The sequence below is a fragment of the Andrena cerasifolii genome, chromosome 2, assembly GCF_050908995.1.
Source record: "Andrena cerasifolii isolate SP2316 chromosome 2, iyAndCera1_principal, whole genome shotgun sequence".
NCBI classification, from domain to species: Eukaryota; Metazoa; Arthropoda; class Insecta; order Hymenoptera; family Andrenidae; genus Andrena; species Andrena cerasifolii.
This window is the reverse complement of record NC_135119.1, coordinates 24,568,776-24,592,013: the sequence shown is the minus strand read 5'-3', so window position 1 is coordinate 24,592,013 and position 23,238 is coordinate 24,568,776. Positions and strand designations below refer to the sequence as shown.

General features: G+C 44.6%; 1 protein-coding gene across 1 annotated transcript in view; it reads left to right on the top strand.

Moving 5' to 3' along the window:
* The window catches only part of LOC143378743 (uncharacterized), a 373,081-nt gene that overhangs the window by 293,723 nt on the left and 56,120 nt on the right, over window positions 1–23,238 (top strand). Inside the window, exons 7-9 of the mRNA XM_076830684.1 lie at window positions 729–1,046; window positions 6,544–6,838; window positions 7,320–7,465. Coding sequence (XP_076686799.1) covers window positions 729–1,046; window positions 6,544–6,838; window positions 7,320–7,465 — 759 coding nt within the window. The remainder of the gene's footprint in view (window positions 1–728; window positions 1,047–6,543; window positions 6,839–7,319; window positions 7,466–23,238) is intronic.

Below are 23,238 nucleotides of genomic sequence, written 5' to 3'. Positions count from 1 at the left end.
GGCATCCCCCTCCTGGCTCCCCGCTCGCTTCTGCCTCGTGCCCCTCGTTCCCTGCCGTCACAGACGGCTTCCTTTTTTGATCCCCGCGATCCTCAGAGGCGAGAGGACGCCGCGAGCAATTTGCGAGGATCCGAAGGAAAAAAGCTCGTTCCTAGGAGCCCCGGTGTGCTCTTTTGCTCGTCACCGCGCCGCTGATTCCTCCGCATACCGGCTCAGCCTCGTTCCTCCGAGTTCCTGCGTCGAATTTCATCCTGCCTGATAGACGCGAGGATCGCGGGAACGCGTCTTTCCGCGTCTACCCTCTGTCGAGGCGAACCCTAAGGCTGCGGTTACTTCTCGATGAACACCGAACGAAACGGTTTTCTTGCCTCAAACGAGAGGAAGATCGAGCGCGATGGTATCGGTGCTTCTCCAACTTTTACTAATGCACCGTGCATCGGTAAATTCATTCGGGGTGCACAGCATTACTGACATACATACGCGTTTAGATAGGAATGCGTTCAAGACATCTATCTTGACCTATAAACAGTTAACGCTAATCGATTTCATTGAAACTCTGCGCGTAGATCTACACACACGAATGAACCATGTCTCTCACCCTCGAAGATCGAAGTTAACAGAAAAACGAGTTCCTAATAACTCCTGTGCGTGCTAGTGGCTGATAATCGAGTCCGGCTACGTTGGCCCTCTGTTATTGTTACTAAGAAATGGGGTTTTGTCGGTTTCAGTGGAGGAGCTGGAATGCCTGGCCACCTGGAAGGAGGGAAGCAGCCGCTACCTGGTCGGCCGTTTACATCACGGACACGCGTCCAGTAACGAAGATCGATACCGATGCTTCGTCTACGAGAAGGCTGGCCAGACAGTGCAGGGTAATCTGCACAGAGCTGCCATGGGCATGGGGGCCATGGATCACGATGTCGGTTTACAGAGCGGACCAGTGCCCGAGGGCGCGGCCGAGATATACCGGGTGGCCCAGAGCGGCGACGCCACATGCAACGGACTGTCCAGCCCCATGGAGGGATCTCGTACCATGACCCTCATGAAAGGTAAAGATATCTTGCGATAAACTCGTGTTGCCTGGATAGGGAAGATCATTAAGAAGAGCAGAGATTTGAGTGAGATGTTTAGAATGGAGGGTGGAAATTTTAACGATGATGCAACTTGAAATAGTACTGTTAAGCCTCTTTCTCATCAGTTAAGTTACTTTGGCGGTTATAGTGCCAATTTTTAATTTCTGTTAAGTTACAATAAATTGAATGACCAAACTTCAACTTAACAACATTTATTAGATAAGAAACTGATATACGACCATAATGAACTAATAAAATACATTGCTTGCTTAGTTAAATTTTCTTTGTCAACTAATAATTATTTAATAAAAGAGCAACGCTTCTTGATGACCTATAATTGGGGGAAAACTGTAAGAACCATTAACGCTAGTAACTCTTAGACGCTACATTACTTGGCTTCGAGTAACTTGAAACTGCTTTACCAATATGAATCTGTTATTCACTTGACTGGAAATATCGTTTCCAGTTTCTTCCAAGTTTCAGGCGAAGTATAGTCTTCCAACTTTGACTTGCAGTGAAATACAGCTTGAATAGTGTGAACGTACGTACAGGTTCGAAGTTGTTGTCACTTGAAGTAGACTTCCTGCCTATTGTGTTTGAAAAGTGAGCTTATAATCATAAACTAATGACTAAGAATACATGAAGTAATCACCATTTCCTGCAAGTTACTTGAATTCAAGCGACACGAAGTCAAATTATTTGAATTCAAGCCACTTGAAGTGAAGTTACTTGAATCCAAGTGGCCTGAAGTCAAGTAACTGGACTAATGAGAACGAGGCTTTAGCATCGAAGCTATTAACACTAGTTGCTTTTACAATACCTACATGGAAAGCCACGGATGCCCAGAAAACAGAAGTTTAGACAGACCAGCGATGCCAGCAGATTTCACTGGCGCACTTGTTGTGTTCGTAAAATTACATGCACCTCTGTGAATCTAAATACCCCCGGGATTTACCTCAGCTACAATCCATCGCCTACGGGAACGTTCCACGTCCGAAACTCGCTTACACGTAGATTCATTAACATAGTACCGTTGAAAATTCAACGATCCGGGGTAGGGCTTCGCAGTCGAGTAGTTGGAAATAAGGTCAGGTGTTGCGTTACGCTAGGCGCAGAGTCTGCGAGAAAAGAGGAAAGCGCCCGTCTCGTGCGAAATCACAGCGTGAAAAATTCACCCCTCTCTCTCTCTCTCTCTCTCTCTCTCTCCCAGTGTCATTAACTGAACGCGTCAAAATGGCGGTCCCGTAGCGCGAAGGAGGAATATTTGCACGCTACTCCACTCGCCGTTACAGTTTCCTTTTTCCTCCCCCCCCCGTGTTCTATTCTTTTTCCCTTGCCCCGTAGCCCTCCCCTTTCCTCCGAGAGTTTGCAAGCCCGTATCTTGCCGCGTACAGTTTCACGGGCAAACTTCGTTAACGGATTTCACTTCAGTGGATTCCCAGGATCTCTCTCCTGCCCCCTCCCTCGCTTTCTCTCTCGCACTTGGTTGAAACTGCTGCGAGGGCCGCGCGGCACTTTCTTCAGCGAATCGCTTTAAGTCGAGCGTGAGTCGCCGACACGCGGATAAAACTGTCGGCTGGAAAAGCAAGCGGAGGAGGGCGGCGAGACAAGGAGGGGCGTGCGCCCCCCGCGAGCATCCGCGTCGTTAATATCTCGATCCTTCTTGCGGAAACGGCGCGGCTGGAATAGGAAGAGAGCAACCCCGAGAAGCAGCCCGGAAAATGGATTAACATTAAATCTTTTCCCCTCTTTCTCCAGCGGCTGCTCGTCCTCTCTCTCTCTCTCTCTCTCTCTTTCCCGGCACCCCTCTGGCCGTCGGCTGAATACCTTTAACTGCATCCACCGGGCCGGCTCGAAAGTTTGTTCAATTAGCCTGGACTCTTCTACCGGCAGAGTCAATACCCCGGGAAAATTACTCGACTGCGTTCTCATAACTGCTCGAAACGTGCGGTTTAACCAGCGGGAAGGGAGGGTGGCCGGAAGCGCAGGGGGAGAAGATGTCTTGGAACGCCGAGTCTCCCGGCGTTCCGTGGCACGGGACCCGCCCCCTCCGATAGGCAATTACGCTGGCCAAGCTGAACGTTAATCGAGTGAACGTGTTGCGAAGTTTCTGGCCGCGCGCCGTGTTTCATAATATTTGGACATCGGCGGATGGAGAATGAAAAAGCTCATCCGACAGTCGTTACGCCTCGTTTAGGGGACATTCCATGCGAACTCGGACAGATTTCGGAGTAAGTTTTCGTAGATTGCTGAAATTTCAATATGCTGTAGTCTTTAGTGATATTTAAACGTTCCTCAAAGGATTTTTCAAAATTTTGAAAAATGTTGATTTTACAGCTGTTTGAAGTTAAGTGCTACCTTTTTTGCAATGCATTATAGCTACGGAAGTAGTAAACGGATGGAGATGAGCTTTAGTGAAGTTTTAAGAAAAAATTATTTCAATTTAAAAAAAAAATTGAACCATTTTTGTGCAATTATTTTAAACAAACGCAGGTTTTTAACATCGGGAGCGATTTTAAGTTTTTCGAACCGGTGACCATAATATTTCAAGATCGGCTGGACCAACTCAGTCCAAGTTTTGCATATATTATCAGCATACATGTGGCTATCGTTCCTACCAGAATTATCATAAAATATTTTGTTTTTTAACCTTTCACGGACCTTTAAAGTTGGAAAATTGTGCGAAAATCGAAACTTAATTTTCAAACCGCCGCAATTTGCTTAATTTTCAATATTTTTTTATCATTCTGGTAGGGACGATAGCCACTGGCATACAGATAAAGAATCTCTTTTCATTTTTTGTTATAGATCACTAGAACAAGCCCAATCCTGGGCACCGTGATACCATGTTTTTTTCACCATTACTTTAAAGCAGTCGACTGCTTTTGATTTTAGTTTTTTTCTATTGACAAAATTTGTAAAGATAGTTCAAGCATCAATAAATATGTAGCAATAAACTAAATAGTAATAAAATTGATGGGTTCTTTGTAAAAAAATCCGAAATAACGCGATGAAAACACCTCGTCAGACCAGAATACCCCCTTAACTAATCTGAACTAAATTTTAGCGGGGATTGAGAATGATTGAAAGGTAGGATCGAAGGAAGGAAAAGGATGTTTCGTTTCGGGCCTGCTAGTGGACTCATCAGCTGGTATGTTAGGAGATAGGACGAAACGTGTATATACATATATAAAGAAGGAGACGAGGGAGAACTTGCGAGAAAGCGGCACAGTCGAGAGGCCCTCTGTTGGCGGAGGAGGAGGTATCGCTACACTGGCTTTACTCCTGGTTACGATCGGCAGCAAGTTGGACTTGAAATTACAGGGAGATAGTCGTTCGTTTCATTAAAACGCGGTCGAAATGAAATCGAACCGTTTGCGCGTTCCGAACGAACCCATTGACGTCGCGGCTTCGTTATCGACGAATCGGGCTTCCGTCGACGCAAGTCCGGCGAGCATGAATATTAGAAATCAATCGCAACACCGCGACGGATCTCCTTCGATGCACGAACTGCATCGTTTGCAAGCCAGCAGATCGGAGGGAGTTACAAATTCAACTTTCCGTCAGATTTTATCGGTATCGTTAAAATGCAGATTGGCAATACACGCGGGCCAGGGAATGGGAAAAATAACGGAACGGGCGACGGGGCTCGAGGGTTGGGACAGGTACGTGCGAAATCGAAGAGACAGAGAGAGAGAGAGAGAAAGAGAGAGAGAAGGAGAGGAAAAATCAGCTCAGAGCGGAGGACGGAAAGAAAGGGGTGGCGCGCGGCTTGATACCACGAAAGGATAAAGGACGACAGCAAGTGAAACAAGGGAAATGCCATTCGATTTTTACGATCACGGAATTTGTATCTCGCTCGTCCCCGTCGTGGACTTATCGATGGAGCCGCTGAATTATTCCCATTCTTTCCGAGGCCGTGCAACAATGCTTTTACGTGCCATAAAACTGGCCGAGCCCCTACACTCTGTCAATCCTCCATTCCTTCCATTCCTTCGTCCACCTCCTCCCACCTCTTTCTATCATAATATTTCTTCGCTTTTTTTCTTCCACTTCTCACTTCCACTCCACCCCGTTTCCCCATCTTCCCCGGTATATTTTTTACACCCTGCATTTTACCCTTTCATTGTTACAGACTTACCATCCTTTACACCCTTGTCCCTCCTTTCCTCTTCCCGTCTCCCCTCTTTGTCTTTCCCTATCTCCTCCCTCCGCCTCGTGCTCTCTTTCCGCCTATCTATCTATCTATCAGCCTACACCCCCTCCGGCTCCTCTGGCCGACGGCCTCTCCCTCGGCCCCTCTTTGTTATCCATTTTCCTCAACCCTTTCCCCGGTGGCCGACACTATCGAAGTGGCTCCTTCTCACGACCGGATTTTACACCCTTGGACCGGAAGCGGAACACGCCGGAGAGGCGACGAAGCGAGAGCGGGTGGGACGGAGAGGGAAGGGCGGTTCTGGTGGACTGCCGAGATACTCGAACGATTCTGTTTCACCGTCGAATACCTACGTCGACGTTTTATCGGCTGTCGTTCCGGAACGTCGAGGACTTTATGGGTCCGGGGCCTACAGTCAGGGGCAAAAAGTTAGGGCACCCTTTAATTTGTCAATTGTTATTTAATATGTAACATAAATAAGTATACATCGTTCTACGATGTGTTTGTTCATGTGGTACAATTAGTTAAATTAAAATGTTGATTACCAATATAAATTTATCTGGAAATGTGTAAACATTCGAGAAAGTTAGTGGGACCAAATGATAGGACATGTGTTTAAAAAAATAGAATTTACAAAAAGAATTACCAATTTTGCTTCATACTATTTCTTAGAAACGGATACCACGTATAATCATCGGTATTTTTACAGTTATTGGCATGATTTACTAAAATGTACATTTTCTTCAGCTATTATATCAAAATATAAAGAGACATAAGGTGTCCCATCTTTTTGTCCCTGACTGTAGCGGGGCGGCAGCGAAAATTTTGCACCTTGCCTCGCCAGCCCCTTCGTTCCTCTTCGCTGTCCATTTCGTTGGAGAATTCATCGGCGGTCGAGTAAACGTCCCCGCTATCATTCCCGACGGTAATCTCTTTCAAAAACCACCTACTGCACGCGCGGCGCGAGACGAATACTCCACGGTGCACAGTGGAAGGCAGCGATCGAACAGACGATTAAACAGAATTAAATCGGCGATTACTAAAGTCGACTGGATTGTCCCAGCTGCCGCCCGTCCGGTGTCCTCAAATATTCCATCGCGCCGGGGAAACGAACCGTGAGATACGAGTAAAAAGCTGGCCGAGCTGGCAATCAGGAATTACGAAGTCCCCGTCCTCTAAATACGTTTTAAAAGCGTAGAAGCGGGTTCCGCTTAACGCAGAGGCGAGAGGTTCGTGGACCCAGTCCACTGCGGGTGCCAGGGGGGTACAGAGGCAGTTCAATCAGCGTTAAATAAATTGGTTCCTGTGCGCTTTCAGTCTCGCCGCCTGGCCAGTGCTCATTCCCCAATTGGTTGACCAGCCATTCCGCCGGTGGACTGACCTGGCACACCCTCGACCTGACCAGGTCTTACACGTTCCACCCGCGGAACGCTTCCCTGCACGTGACCAGGTCCAACACCAGCTCCACGAGGTTCGACAACGGCCCCCTGGAAGGCCAATACGTACCGGGGCAAGAGGACCAGGACATGAAGATCCTCTGCAACAGCATCAAGCAAACCAACAACGCGCAGACGATCATGACCAAGATGGTGGCGCATTTCACCGTCGGATGGTAAGTACTTACCTTTGCGAGATACTTTTTGTGACACGCACAAGATGCCTTCAAACGTCTATAGACAATTTTCTCCCCTCGGTTTCGTCACAGAACCTGGCAGTAAACCTTCGTTACGCAAAAAGAGGGAAGGGGAGAAATTACCGTACGTTGAGAGGGATGATATTTTCGCGTGAAGAGAACTCTGCATAAATGCCCCCCTCGCTGTTACTAACGCGGACACGGTTATTCCACTTCAGCGGGCCAGTTTTACCGTTGTCGCAATTTTTCGAAACATCTCGGTGTCGCAGAGGCGCGCGCGCCGCAAAACGACGAAGACGGCCTCGATAATAAAGTGTTTTGAAAAGCGGAGCGGACCGGACACGCGCGAGAACGGCGCGCATTGTTCGCGTAAACAAGCGCGGTTGTTGTTCGCGCGAACGTTCCGCCAGTGTTTCGGGACGAATGAGGGTCTTTCACCCTCGCGTCCTTCTGTTTTCAGTCGGAGCGGTTTCATGTGCATGACGTTCTACCGAAGGGACGGCAACGTGGGAGAAGTGCAGACCGGAAGCGCCGTTTCGAGGCCGGAAGAAGCTTGCAGCCCGCCCCATTTCCAGCAGCACAACATACCCTTCCTCACCTTAGTCAGTGAGTACAATTGGCATTCTTTGTTCTCCCGCTTCGACGATTTACTCGATCCGTAAACTACCCTCGTCGATTCACCCAGCCGGCGCGTAGGTACGTCGGGCAGTGAAACATTCTTTGTCGTCTTTGACAAATTCGCGAGTCCCTTTGAAATTCGTTCACTCTTTACCTGTGAGCAACGCTTCTTGGATTCTGTTTATTATGGCAATAGCTAGCGCGAAACTACGAGAAAGCGTACAACGGAAAAGCATAGAAATAGAGGGTTAATAAGCAAATATAAGGTTCGATAGCTTGTGCGGTCTAAAGTAGAGCTGTGAGTATTCGAATAATTTTGAATACGAATATTTTCTTCGAATAATTCGAACATTATTCGAATCTCAAATTCGAATTCTCCGGTATTCGAATTCTCTGGTAGTCGAATCTCAAATTCGAATTCTCCGGTATTCGAATTCTCTGGTAGTCGAATCTCAAATTCGAATTCTCCGGTATTCGAATTCTCTGGTAGTCGAATCTCAAATTCGAATTCTCCGGTATTCGAATTCTCTGGTAGTCGAATCTCAAATTCGAATTCTCTGGTAGTCGAATCTCAAATTCGAATTCTCCGGTATTCGAATTCTCTGGTAGTCGAATCTCAAATTCGAATTCTCCGGTATTCGAATTCTCTGGTAGTCGAATCTCAAATTCGAATTCTCCGGTATTCGAATTCTCTGGTAGTCGAATTTCAAATTCGAATTCTCCGGTATTCGAATTCTCTGGTAGTCGAATTCTCCGGTATTCGAATTCTCTGGTATTCGAATCTCAAGTTCGAATTCTCCGGTATTCGAATTCTCTAGTAGTCGAATCTCAAATTCGAATTCTGCGGTATTCGAATTCTCTGGTAGTCGAATCTCAAATTCGAATTCTCCGGTATTCGAATTCTCTGGTAGCCGAATCTCAAATTCGAATTCTTTGGTATTCGAATCTCAAATTCGAATTCTCTGGTGTTCGAATATTCGAATACTTAGGTAGAATATTCGAATATTCGTACCAGCCCTAGTCTGAAGTAAGTTTAAAGTGGTATTGAGTGGTTATGGGGAAAAGATTTCCATTGGGCCCTCATAGGGATCGCAGGTCCAGAGATGCCAGTGTAAACCTGCCGATGGCCAATTGAAACTCGAATGCAGCATCCTCGAGGGTTCATTAGGTTCTCAAGGGTCCTTGCTATAGACCCAAGGAGAATGCTCATTGATTAGAGGTGCCGTCCGCTATTTCTACCAATAAGAAGGAAAGGAATCGTTATAGTACGCTACTCCTCGTTACTTTCGACTTGGACGATTGTTAGAAAGTCTCCGACACACCGCCGGCAATATCGACTTCCGCAAAGAACTAAGAATTCGAGGGCCATAGAGCAGTGGGTTCCCCGGTTACGCTCGATTTGCGTGACCCTCGAATTTTATCGGGTCCGAGGGGGAGAGACTGGGTCCAAGGGAAAGAGAAACACCGAGAGAAAAACTGTGGTTGGTGGGAACTGCCCCCGACGCCTATAAACCTCGGAGAACTCGAACTCCGTGGAAAAGTTCGCCGTGGCACGAGGATTTAGTGCGCCAACATTGTTACCCGGCAGACCCGGCTGGAAAAGGGGCTTGACCGATCCTTCTCCAGCAATTTTCGATCGATTTCCACGCGAAATGTTTCTCTGTTTTGCTGGAAAGGAAACCCCGCAGCGATGGGATAGACCGATACCTTCTCCGCAATTTCCTACTTATTCCCCGACGCGCAATCAGAGGGGAAACGTTTCTCTATTTTTCATGAGCCACAGCTGTCGTCTGCCTGTGACACCTGCTAACTTTTCAGCAGCATGTGTCTTCTAATAATCGAGCCTTTGGATCACTGATATAGGGGTAGTCTAAATTCAAATTAAACCGCGTACCTATATTTCAGTCAGTAAATTGGAATGTTTCACTTAATTTGCTTGCACTTTAAATCTTGCCTCCCCCGATTCCTTATCCTCGCTCTCCCCCACTATGTGAATTCGTAAGATTTTATATTCCAACCCTAATATTCTTTACATCGCATTTCTGCAGTTGTTAAAATTCTTTTAAAGTTTTATATAATTCATTTAACTAGGTTTCGAGAAATTGAAACTAAAATTACTTTTCTGGAACATTAATCACAGAATTTGTATTTAGTGAAAATTAGGTTAGAAAATATTACGTACGACGCTACCTGACTACCCTACCCCCTTGCAAGAAAACTTATAAAATTCGCGACCCCCAAGAAACCCTTAGGTAATTTAAGGGCGACCCCCAACATTAGTGCAAAAACGAAGTAAAGAGAACTGCTCGATTCCTGTTCGACTCCATCGCTAGCATCCCGCGCAATCGAAGAAACGAAAGGGAGGAAAAGGAAAAGCGGGCAGCCGTAGCCTCGGCGATTTGTCAAAATCCCACGGAACGACTTATAAGTTATATACCTCTATCGTTGGCTGCAACGGCTACCTTTACTACCTTCGACCGATAGTAACGCGCGCGCGCGCGCAACACACACCCCGAGCGCGATTGTACATACGGTGGCCTGTGCACATGGCCTGTGTCGATGTTATGCAACACGGGTGGTAAACGAATCTTCCTCGGAGAAATTGAATTTGTAGGGAGCTGGCGAAGCGCGTCACGAAAATCGTTGAAACCGCACAAATATTTTGTTTCATCGTTTCGACGATGGCTCGTGCGGTTTGGTTTCGTGGCTCTGTTTACCGATCAACCCTTTCTTCGTTTGTTTTTCGTTTTGTTTTTGCGTCCGTTACCGTGGTTCGAGGTGTGTCGGCATCACCGCGCACTGAATCATTCTTTTTTAACCGACCTTCTGCGGTACCCTGCTGTAATTCTCGGCTTAAACGGGCTTCATCCTCGGAGCCTCTTCCTTTTGTGCACGCGACACTTGTCGGTCCCCAACTTTCCCTTCGTTAGGTAAAAATAACGTCGATTGCATTCGACAGGCGAGCATCGGGAGATTAAGTACATAGGTACGCGGCTGTGTGACCTCGTTTGATTTAGAAAATAAAGGAATATAAAAATAAAAAGTGTGAGTAATAATGAAGAATTTCTGATGTTACTGCAGTTAATTCTCATTATAAGCGTGCAGTGAATTCTCGCTATAAGCGCGTTTCCACTACGCGTTGTATGCGCGGTTGCTATCCCCACCGTTTCGTGGAATCCTTCGGTCGAAAGTGAGAGAACTTGAGAACGAGCGAGACAGATTACATATGCAATACGCTACCTCTACGGGCCTAGGTATATTGAAACGCTATTATCTAAAAAATGTTTGGAAGCACGACGAAATTATATATAGTGAAATTGTAGAGAATTCAATGCTCTTTTAATCTTATGTAAACAAAATTTCGATAGGGCTTACCATTTTTGAGAAATTCTTAATCCAAAACATTGGTGAATGACTGCTCGGAATAGTGTCCGCTACTCGTTGTATGTTCACCGCGAGGCCCGAGCATGGCCAAAGCTCAGCACAGAGGGCGCCACTAGCGCATGTACCTTATCTGACTGTTGCTTTCGAAATAAAAATGACAATAAAAGGAGAAAATGTTAAATTATTATAAAATGTTTGAAATTTTTTATACTAAACTGGACTTCTAATATTTTTTTTCCTTTTATCAGGTTTGATGGCTTTATAACCTAAAAGATGCACATTTATTATTTATATCTACATAATTAATAATAGTTAATAATAATAACGATAATAATTATAGATACATGCACTCATAGAAATAGAAATTAAGAAGTAAAATAAAATAATTTAAATACACCTAAGACACTGATGACAAGTGGCACAAGTGCTGGTGGCGTCACGGGGGCAGAAAAAGGTTGCAGCTTCCCCATTCACTGTACATATCTCTTTGTCTTAGCTATGCGCTCTTCGAGTAGTCACCTCAGGCAGGTTCATCCCCTGAGCCTCATACAAATGCAGACTGCGATACACGATTGCTCAGCCTCGATGAAGTGTCCTACCTCTGTGACGATCCACCTTTCCAAACCACCTCCCCTTATCCTAACACCTTTTCCACCCCATTCCTCCTGCTTACTTCTCTTCTCCCCAGTGTTCCCTTCACCGCAACTTTCACATCCTCGGGGGAACGGTCGGTTCCCAAGGGTCGGAGCAGTAATCCCGCGGGAGTTATTGGATTCGGTTTGATCCAGTGGTCGGTCGTTCTCCTTCTCGATCTCCTCGCTTCCTTCTATCCACATGCTCCAGCTAAGCTCAACCCTGGGAATGTTCGATCTAAAAGTATGCTTCTCAATTTTCGGGGGGGGGGGGGGCGTGCTACTTGGGCCGATTAATCGCCATTAGGGATGAAGTTTGTGGGGATGATGGCTGAATGGTGTTAACTTTTGTTAATATAGACACGATCAGGGGAGAGAGTAGGTACAAAAGTAACTGTGTTAGGTCAGTAGCAGGTTCACTAACCCTTTACCGCCGGCACCTAGATCCCGTTGAAGAAAAAATATCCTGTTTTTTTATCGTTAAAACTGGTCTGAATTTTTATATTTTTTCAGAGGTTAAAATGCATAAAACAAATGAATACAGGGTTCAAGTAGGTCCATCTTTCTTCAATGAATAAAACTACTCTAAACATGTACTAATCTGGTGCAAACAGCGAATTTATTCCACTTTCAAAGGTTCGGCGCTAAAAGGTTAAGCAAATCACTCTATTTTATCCTTTCCCCTTCTTTTTCTGTATGAATACCCTGCATGCAACGTCTAACAACCGTCAATACGTGAATAGACACACAGTATTTTCGTACATTTAGTCGAAGACGCAAAGAGAGAGTCGCTGCTATTCTCAATAGCACTGGCAACCAGGGCTTGAAACCGTTATTATAAAGATTTCGGTTCTTGAAAGAGTTATGAAGAACCTTTATTCGGAATAACCGTTATAAAGAACCTAAATATCAGACTATATAAGTATAAGTTACGGTTCCTATATAACTCTATAACTTTTATTTTTTAGGTTCTATAACTTTTACTTTTTAGGTTCTATATAAGTTACAAAGCGGTTATAGAACCGATTCTGGTAACGATTGTACAGAATTTTACAGTAAATGAAATCTCAAAATTCTGTACAATCGTTACAAGAATCGGTTCTATAATCGCTTTGTAACTTATATAGAACCTAAAAAATAAAAGCTATAGAACCTAAAAAATAAAAGTTATAGAACCTAAAAAATAAAAGTATAGAACCTAAAAAATAAAAGCTATAGAACCTAAAAAATAAAAGTTATAGAACCTAAAAAATAAAAGTTATAGAACCTAAAAAATAAAAGTTATAGAACCTAAAAAAATAAAAGTTATAGAACCTAAAAAAATAAAAGTTATAGAGCTATATAGGAACCGTAACTTATACTTATATAGTCTGATATTTAGGTTCTTTATAACGGTTATACCGAATAAAGGTTCTTCATAACTCTTTCAGTCAGAACCTTTACATAACAGTTTGAAGCAGTTATTTTCGAAACCTATTCAAGCCCTGCTGGCAACTGACAGATCCTAAGCCCACACCGAAGCACACACGATCAGAGGTCTTAGAGCGTCTCTGTGAACCCAGAGGATGGTTTTCTCTAACTACTCATACATCCTGCATCATCCTTCAACTGCATATCTAATTACCCTCTACCTCCAACGAAACACGCCACATTCTACAAGTCCTCCCAAAGCTGACGAATCCGTCACTAACAAGCATCCCAATCCCCCCTAACGTTTCCTCAAGAAATTTCTAACGATCCTTACACCCAAGCTTACTCCTTCCCCCGACGAAATTGAAAAAGTGAAACATTTACTTTCATCTCGTACAAGACTCGAGCAAAGGAACTTATAACTTCCCTTCGTGGTTCCCTGAACTTACCACTCTCCCCTGCAGCCCCTGCGACGTGTGCTCATTTTTCAAGTGAAATAATTTCGCGACCAGGAATAAGAATTAAAACTTCCATCGAACGTAGCGACGCGGCGCGGCGGGATTTCCGAGCGATCGATGGGAACCCGAAGTCCTCTGACTTGGAAGTTCAAAGTTTAACGCCCAGAGCCCCGTCCGTTAGATTATAAAATTATAATCGTTCCCAGAATCGGCGGGAAAGTTCGCGCTTCCAATCGATCGAGCGGAATTCGAGCTTAAACCTGTCCGGGGGATCGAAAGTTTCCGCGGGTAGTTCGCATCACCGGCGATTTTCCGGCCGGAAGCTCCGAGCCACCAAAAATTCGTTCGGCGGCCGTGCGCCGGGCGATAGATCATTCGTTTTCCCAGAGAAATTTCCACCCACCCCCCACGAGCCTGCAGCCATAAGCTGTACAATATCCGACGGTGCAATAAAGTGGACCATCCACCGGCCATCCATCTTTTTTCTTACCTAGAGCGCTTCTTCCGCCCCGCTCGATGAGCCACCCGCTCGCTCGCCCATCGGGGGGTGTTTCCTCGTCTAAACTTTTATGACCACCGAGCGGGACGACGGCATTGGTATTCCGTGGAGGAGCGCGATTCGCAATGTCGAAGTTAGGGTTTCGCGACGAGGCGCACCCCGAAGGAAATCTCCACGGGTCGGCCACTCATGGGGGAACGGAAGAAGGGAGATTAGTCGCGGACGCGTCGTTACGAATGGCGATAAATGTACGCCGCGTCGCGGTTAAGTTAATCGCCCTGCGGTCTTTATCGTTATCGCGCGGCCACTGTAGCCAGCCGACGGGTGCTAGTTTTACGGGATGTCGGCGGTCGGTTACAGGCGACGAAACTGCGCGGATTATGACGTCGTGATTTCGGTGATCACCACCGGGACCGAAAGTGGATGGTAAGCAGCGCTGTGTGTATGTAGTTCGAAAGAGTGGAGCTTGATACGGCGAACGGGAGGAGGACTCGTTTTATTGCGAGCGATCGCTTCGGAGTGTCTCCGGGTCTGTTGATGGAGCTCACCGAGCTGGGGGTGCAAATTTGGCGGACAGTGTTTATTTACGAATATTCAGCAGGTGGTAGTGTTTTAAGCGGCTGAATAGATCGCGAGGAATGTAATTAATAGAAGAATTTTTGGCGACCGGCTGGGTGCCCTAATGGCCCGGGAATATAGAGGCGGGAGCAATCCCCGAAATTCCATTTTGAAGTTAGATTGATAGGGATCCACTAAGCGTAATAAGTGGCGGCAGAGAATTCCTGCGGGATGGCTCGAAGTTGTAAGAGGTCCGGAAGCAAAATCATCAACTGGATGAGTGAAACGATTGTAAGCGGCGGCGGTGTAAGTGCACTCACGACATCGGATATAACGAGCACGATTCCGGCCAATTCGAAGTTACAGGAGGGTAAGAAGCAAAGTCTGGAATTGATCGTGAGCGAGTCGAGGGATAGAGAGGGAGGGAGGTAGAGAAAGTAAGAGGGAGGAATGAATCCCTCGGGAAGCGTAATGTTCTTGGGGAGCGAGGGCCCCCTCCTGGCTCCCTTTCGTGGCCCGTTTCGATAAAAAATGCTCCTTAATGAAGAATAAAGCGAAACAATTTGAGACTGAGGAGGGACCGGCTAACGATAAATACGTTCGACGGATATACGGAGATATTCGACTGTTGCGAGCCTCGAGGACGCGTTAGCGAAGAAACAGGCAGCTATATGGGGAGGTAAATGTCCCTATTAGGGAACATGTCCCTTTTATCGACCAGCTGCTTTTATCTCCCCTTTAAAAGTGGTAAATAAATACGTGTGCCGCGTAAAGTCTTGGGGTTATGCACTTGCTTGTGAGTCGAGGGTGGACTTGGTCAGAGAAAAAAGACGAAAGATTGGATAACTGTATGAAGAAAGAATTTCTAAGAATTTGACGATTTTGTTAGGTGTTCGTGCATTGGGTGGAATATAACAGTGAATACCAATGAATGAACAGCTGTTGTTAGGGTCAACCCACCAAATTTCAACTACCTATGCATAATTATGATCTTATTAGACTAGTAAAGTATCAAATCAATAGTATTATTGCAATTGGAGAATGAACAAATAGGGTCACTCGGGGTAATATGCCACTTCTCAATAATTTTTTAAATAATGCGCTGAGAGCGTTTCATTTGCACTAATTTCGTTCAATTTAGTCTAACTGCTAAGACGACAATAGATTTTCGCTTTTACCTTCTTTTGTTTTCAGTAAATCCTGGTAAATTATCAAAGTATCGTCTTGGTCTAATTTCACACTGTATCTAGAATGCAGATTATACATTTGTGCGCAGAGTTATACAAAAAATCAATAGATTATGATAAAGTATACTAACAAACGAATTTTATAACCTCTCACACATCCGTTAAAACTATGCATTTATGGGAGAGATTTTTAATCTTTTATTAAAAATAATAAGCCACATCTCATATTTTTAAAACTCTTTCTATTTAATGCCATCGAGTTGTTTTACGTTGTAAGTATGAACTTCAAACCGTGCTGCTTGGTCCGAAGAAAGTTTGAAGGACGTCATTCGAAAGGCGCAAGTAGCTCGTACTACTATATAGAATAAATTTTGAGAATGTAGATATTATGAGGTTTTGATGAGGATTTGACTGATGCTGAAAATGACAAATACTGTGCAATATGTGAACTATATTATTACGATAAAAAAGAACCTAAATGTGACTGGGTAAAAACTACTTGTTGCAAAAAGTGGGTCCATGAAGACTGCATAGAGATTAGAGACTGTTTAGTTTGTAAGAAATAGCTAATCTTTCAAATATATTTTGCGTTTCATTGAGTTCAAATATTTGTTATTAGTTACTAATAGCTTAAGCAGTTTAAAATATTATTGATTCTCCAAAATTTGAGTAATTAGTTCGCACTTCATAACTTGTGGGGATAATATGCCACTTTCGAGGACTTTTGTATTTGTACGTTTCTCATTAAACTATAAAAGTTACATATCTCTACTTATTACTCAATACACAGAATTAGTTACACTTTCGTATAATTTTATCTTTTCCCCTGTATCTACTTATATTTGCGAGCTATCGCGTTTCAAAGGTAGCTGTGGTATATTCCCCCGAATGACCCTATTTACACAAAAACCTTCTAAATACACTGAAACCCTAACCTTTGTTATTATCCTGTTATCAGCGGTATCCCATTCCATTAGAAATTTATGTTCATTCATTAGTCATTTGGCCCCTTTGCATTTAATCGCCAGACTTTTAATGAAGGTTATAACTATCAAACATCGCTAGAATTGTGGGGTAATCCTGGATGTATAACTTTAGTAATGAACTAGCTCGCTTACAGTAATAACATTCAGGGAATTAAATAACGATTTGTGAACTATTCCAATGACAATTATAACAGCTAACGATTTGTGACTAATTTTAACAGACATGCAGTTTAAGTGTTCATTCACTGGACAGGTCATCCTACGTACCCTGCGATATAATTTGTCCGTAACCCTTGCCGTTTCTCCTGACAATGCGAATCGAAATGAAAGCGGAGGGTATACAAACTCGAAAACTGGGGGTTGTTGAAAAAGTCAGCACGTGTGTTACGCGAATCGAGAGTGGACAGCGAAATAATCCTAAGAAGGAGCTCAAGAGTGCTGGGACACCAGGTCTAACAAGCTCGAATCCCCGAGCAATTAAGCTTCTGCTGAAACAACGCGTTGTTTCCGCTTCCTCCGCGTCCTCTGCGCCTTTACGTAAGCACAGAAAAAGAAACACACAGCGGACCAGCGTTTAGATGCTCTGCAGCTACTCTGCTTCCACAATGTATTCCCTACTCGAGGAACACCCTGTGCATTAACGGTAGCTACGTATTACCCAATTTCAGCGGGCGTCACGCGACGCGTATAATTCCGTGCTTGTCGACGAGCGTGCAAAGGCATGCATTTCGCTATCGCAGATCCGCGCAAATATCCGCGCGAAAAACGGGCGGCGGGTTTGTCGAGCAACCGGGGCAGAGCGGCGCGACAAGAGGAGAAAAGGGCAGCGACAGTCGCGCTCGCTGCCGCGAATCAAATTCGCTCCAGGTGGTTCGACCGAGTCGCAGCTGAATTTGTCACTCGCAGGCCCCGCGGTTTTTTGTTTAATTGATTTATGGTACCGCACGCTGATGTAAAAAATCGCCTGTGACGCGGTCGCGTACACGCGCGCGCGCGCGCGCGGGCATGTAGCGATGATACGCGCCGCGTGATACCATTATAAATCTGTTGTCCTGACGTAATTATCCGCGGGTCGCCAAAATGCTACCGATCGAAGCTGGGCTTTTAGATGACCATTTGGAAAATTCAACAAAGTTTCTTGGGGATCTAAAGATGTGAGCAGAATTGTTGGAAATTAGCTACGTATAATAATAATAATAAGAAGAAGAAGATTGTCTTTATTTTATTACTTCACCAATTACAAATAATTAAGTGATGAAACTGATAAATGGCCCATTTAGAATTAATTGACCCATTTAATTTTTATATGAAGAAATGTTTGTTCACTTCTTGAAATACATAATAACGTAGCGTGAAAGTTTTAGAAAGATCGCATTTATAGTTTTCTACAAAAAGTTCCCAAAAAGAACTTTGATTTCTGCCGATTTCATCAGGCTCCCCCTTTAAAGCTAGAAGATGGACAGACGAATCTAGGAGAAGAAGACAAGATATATAAGAAAGTTAATGAAAGTGGTCTAGAAGAATGGGGAGAGATGACAATAGAGAAATTTCCAGGGGAATAGAATTATAATAATAGGAAGATACCTAACGTGAATGTCCCAATTTCTGCTCATTTAAGAGGTAACTCGTCATAAAGAAGGTGTAAAAAATTTGTTTGTGATGAAAATTTGCAGAGTAATTGATAAATTCTTTATTAATAAATCAACCAATTCAAAAACTATTTAAGAAAGATATTTCAAGATGTTTAACAATTAGTAAATTGTAATTAAATATATAATGCTCTAAATGTCCGAATTTCTGCTCATGAAAAATAGCGATGTAGGTATGTATTGCCCCAAGCTCGTGCAACACTCGCGTAAATCTTTAAATAGCTTAGAATTATTTTGTCGCAACTATAGTACAAATGTAACGCAAATAATAATAAGAAAAATACGAAATGAGCAGAAATGGGGACATTCACCTTACATAAGACAAGAGTGCCATAAACCATACCATGGATTCGCACAGCCAAGCCTACATTCATAGCCTAGTGCCTAGTGCAGGAGTGTCGAACTTCCCCACTCCGAGAGCCGCACGAGTCGGGCCCCGGGTCAGCCGGTCTCCCCACTTATTTTTCTCCAGGCGTTGCACGAGACCCGGCAGGGAGACACTGCGGCACCCGGTGGAGAAATTCATCAGAGCGAAGTAGGTGTGGAGGGGGGCCGTTCTCCTACGGCTCTACGGAGCAGGCGAAGAGGAGAAGGAGCCACTGCGGCTCGGGAGCCGCTAGTTCGACACCCCTGGCCTAGTGGATGGTGGATGGTGCATTACTGACACAAAGAGAAATGTTTCTGCGTAGAAGTTCCCTCGCGCAAAATCGATGTCTCCACTTCAAGTGTTTTATGCCAAATCGCAACTGTTCTAATTTTTCACAGACGTGTATTAAAGCTCCATTGTCAGGACCTTCCCCGCACACGAGAGTGCATTTATAAACAATAGATAGAATAGTAGAGCAAGCGGGAAATGGAGCAGCCACGTCGCCCATCGGAACAGACCACCATGACTGTGTTCGCGTCCAGACTTCGCGACCATAAATCATATAGGACCACCGCAATGGCCAAAATCATGCTAGAATAATTCAATCCGCTCGAAACAGCGGGCTGCTCGATAATGTTGCCAGCTCGTCGTTTAGAGATTTAGACCGCTCGCGCGGGGTTGTCCGCAACTTCCTCCCTGCAAACGCGCAATTTAGAACGGCGAACGAGCGCCAGCGTTCCGCCAGAAATCCTAATAGTCATCGAACGTGTCACGGACACCTGATGTAAACGTCAACGAAATCGCTCCATCGAGATTCGATCTCGTTCCTCGGCGTGCCTTTTGACGAGCCGCCGCACGGAACGCGATCGAACTTTCGCGTGTTTGCAGATCGGCGGTTGCACATTTTTCAGGCGAAAAGTTTCCCCGTCGGCGTGACTCCTTGAAATTTACGGGCCAAGCAGGATTGGCTAATGCGCGGCAACACTTCCTCGATCGCTCGAGTGGATATCGCACAGTGTTTGTTATTTCTATTCAGCTACTCGGTCCTTCGCTGCGGCTGGATTGGTGATAGAATCGCTCGAGTGAGTCGCAAGGCTTTCGAAATCGCTGCAGAGGAAGTCCTAGCGATGCACTTATTTCTCCGTTTGGAGTTTTAGAGTGTCTATATGAATTCTGAACATATTGGCATTTCTTAGTCTCACAATTAATGTTCAATTTAGTTTAGATCTTAGATTCAGGTTGTAGTAAATAAGGATTAGTTATTAGCGAAGTGCTTTAGTCCTAGAATCCTGGAGTAGCCTCTCGGTGATTAATTTTATATACGCAAATTGCAGCATGCAATTCCTATTTTTTTACAAAATTTTTCCCACCTATTTGTTTAGCCCGAAAATATAGCATTCTTTAGGATTTTTTTTCCATATGAAAATGAAAAGCTTGAAAGATGGGGTTTGTTGCAAATGAAAGATCACTGTTTGAAAGGATTAAATTAATTTTTATTAAAAAAAATACACTCACCCTCCCTGCCCTCGGTATAGTCGCTCAAAGTTGGTCCCTCGCGGAGTGAGTAAAATTGCTGTGGCATAAATTCCTCCTTTTGTACTTATCTGACACATAAGAACAAATTATGACATCAAAATTTATTACATTTTAGTGTCGTTGACCGTTAAACTTGGCATTTAAAACAAAACGGCGGAGTGGCAAATTGTAGGTATCGATTTTCGATAGTTTGACTGTCCGAGGGGTGGGAGGGTGCTTCGTCTTTAATAACAATTTCTTTAATACATTCAAAAAGTGATATTTCATTTGCAACAAACCCTATCCCTCTAGCTTTTCATTTTCATATAGAAAAAAATTGACAAAGAATGCTTAATTTTTGGGCGAAAAAGGTACTACGGCTTCTTAATATGTTATATAATCCCGCGGCTGGAATATTGACAAAATTCTCCAAACGACGTGCAATTAATATATACTATTTGCAAGTGTAAACTGTACACCTCTCATATGGCACGTAAAGAAAGGAGAGTTATCGAAGAAAGTGGACCGGGGGAACGAATTTCTTTTGAAAGCGGCTTAAAAACCGTCGCGTTAAGTCGAAGTTAAACAGCAATTAGGTGGACGTTGGCGAAGGAAAAACGGGTGGGAGAGAAAAGAAAAACAGGAACACTAAGGGATAGAGAGAAACGGAGCGACGTAGAGACAGAATGGAGCGAGCTTCAAAGTCTACCACGGTTGGCTAGTTAAGCGGCTCAACGGCGGTCAACCGTTGAATATATTATATTTTTAAATCATCTACACGCTGGCTGCTTCCGTGTGCCGAGAGAAACATGGCCGCCAGTCTAGATGCTCGTATTAGAACGTGACGGAGCGGCACGCGAAATCTATGTGACGTGCTCACACGTACGGGGTGTGCCATTTTAATTTGCCAATGGGTGTACAGTAGGGTGGCCCATTTTTTTCAAGTATAAAATCTTGGTTTCCCACACGGTTGCTTTTGTTCCAAACATGCTAACTAGCACCTGCGCTAAATTCGAGCTTAATCGGAGAATATTTGGAAGTCGCTAGGATTAATCGGTTTTAGGGGCATGGGAAAGAGTTTCTGTCTGTTTTCCAATTAACGGAAGTGGAAGCCACTGCTAGTTGGAGCAATTTTCATACCTCACACACAAACATAATTGTTTACACTGTTAAGGATAATATACACTTAATTCTGTAAAATAATATTGCAAGTTGTTGCGTCTCGACAACACTGTAGCTTCCTGGAAGCGCCCGAAAGGAATTCACCTCTTTTGTGGCAACAGTGCGCGCTAGCGACCGACGAAAGACGACGCTGCACGAACCGAGCGCTGCGTGATCGGCTCGACACGCCGGCAGTTAGATTGTCCTTACGACTCAAACGAGACAGACCGTTCGAGACAAATTATTAATAAAGTTCATTGCTATAATATATCGTTTTTACTACCATCTACAACTCTATTTAACGCGACTCGATCATTCACAATTGATCGAGAACGACCGAGCAGAGTCTCGGTACACTCAACACAAATCGTAGCGACCTGTAAATATGATTCATATGGGCCATTTTTTTATATACACACTTCTTTTGTGTAAGGAACAAAAACCGGCTTGTGAAGAGCAACAAAAAATACAACAACAAAAAAAACATCCCACGAGGCGTGGACCACCCTAGCTGTTAAAAAAAGAAATGGGAATTAAACTTATGAGGGTAGACTTTCAACAACCTACCTCGCAACATGACGTAATGACACGGTGGCTGAGAGTTCCTACTCGAATCCTTTTTCATTTTTGCCGGATTTTCCCTATTGGCCTCGATGAATTTTTATTCTATTTGGCCCCGCTCGGCACCCATTTTCGACATATTGTTTCCACCTTGCCCCTTCAATTTCGGTGTTTCAGTTATCGGTTCGATGAAGAGTTTTAACAGGCAAGGAATTGTTTCGATTGTTAGGGGCACTGTAAAGTAACACTCGAAACACGAGCGCTCGAGAACTGTTGACCTGTTAGTTCCCATTGTGCCGGCACAGAAACTCTTTCCCCGACGTACCCCCGAAGAATACTGACCCTCTTGAAGAGCAGAATAACTTGCCCAATTTGAAAAGTATTTCAACGATTCATTGATACAACCTTCTGCGGACCTGCTCGCGAAATAACGGTCCCCGAGGCCGCAACTACCCCCGAGCTGCCCCGGAGATTGATTCTCCGAAGGGGTTAAAGGAGGGGGCGATTGTTCAGCAATTATCGGCGAAATAATCAGCCGGGGAACCAGCCAGACCTTTTTCAAGCCACGAGGGTGTTCTTGTGGCCGGAATAAAAAGCCACGCTGGGCTTCTTGGCTGGTTTTAATACGGCGGGATGCGGGAGAGAAGGCGGAGGAGGGCGAGCCCCCGACGCCGGTTTCGAAAATTTACGATTCTCTCGTTATTAAAGCAAGCTTGGAAAACCGCAGGGCTCTCGCTGTTTAAAACGGCAGCTTTGGGCATTAATTCGATTCGCTCCCGTTCCTCCCGCCGCTTTTTCCCCCGTTTGTTTTCCGGCCATCAGCCACGACAGTTTATAAAAAGCGACGGGTCTATCGAGGCGACGCCCACCCCTCCTCGTGCCCATTTTTGTAATGCTGTAATAATCAATAGTGCGCCCCTGCTAAATCGCATAACCCCACACCCCCGCCGTCAATTTAATCGAGACAACGAGAGCACGTACCGGTTCTACGTGAGCTCCTGCACGGTCCACACAACGGGTGCTCCACGTCGAACGGGTACGAAGTCCCTCTAACTTCCGCGATACACGCGGAATGAAAATTTCTTTTGCTAATAGGAAGCTAAGGAAACATATGCATAGCGAAGCTGGAGTTTGCCCCCTGACACGCGCAAACCAAATATTAGTCGTTCGTCCAACATTAAATTAATTTGTTACAAAAGAAACGTAAATTTAATTGGGAAGTAATTCCGCGTACATAAATTCAAAACCCAGCTTCGCTATTTATTGCACCTCGACTAGTTACGAGCGTGTAAGAAAACATCGAGAACATTTTTGTTTTGAAAAGTGCAGTAGACTTCGAGGGTACTCACATGCACGGGTGAGAGCAATGGAACGAGGAAAATGGACGGGCTTTC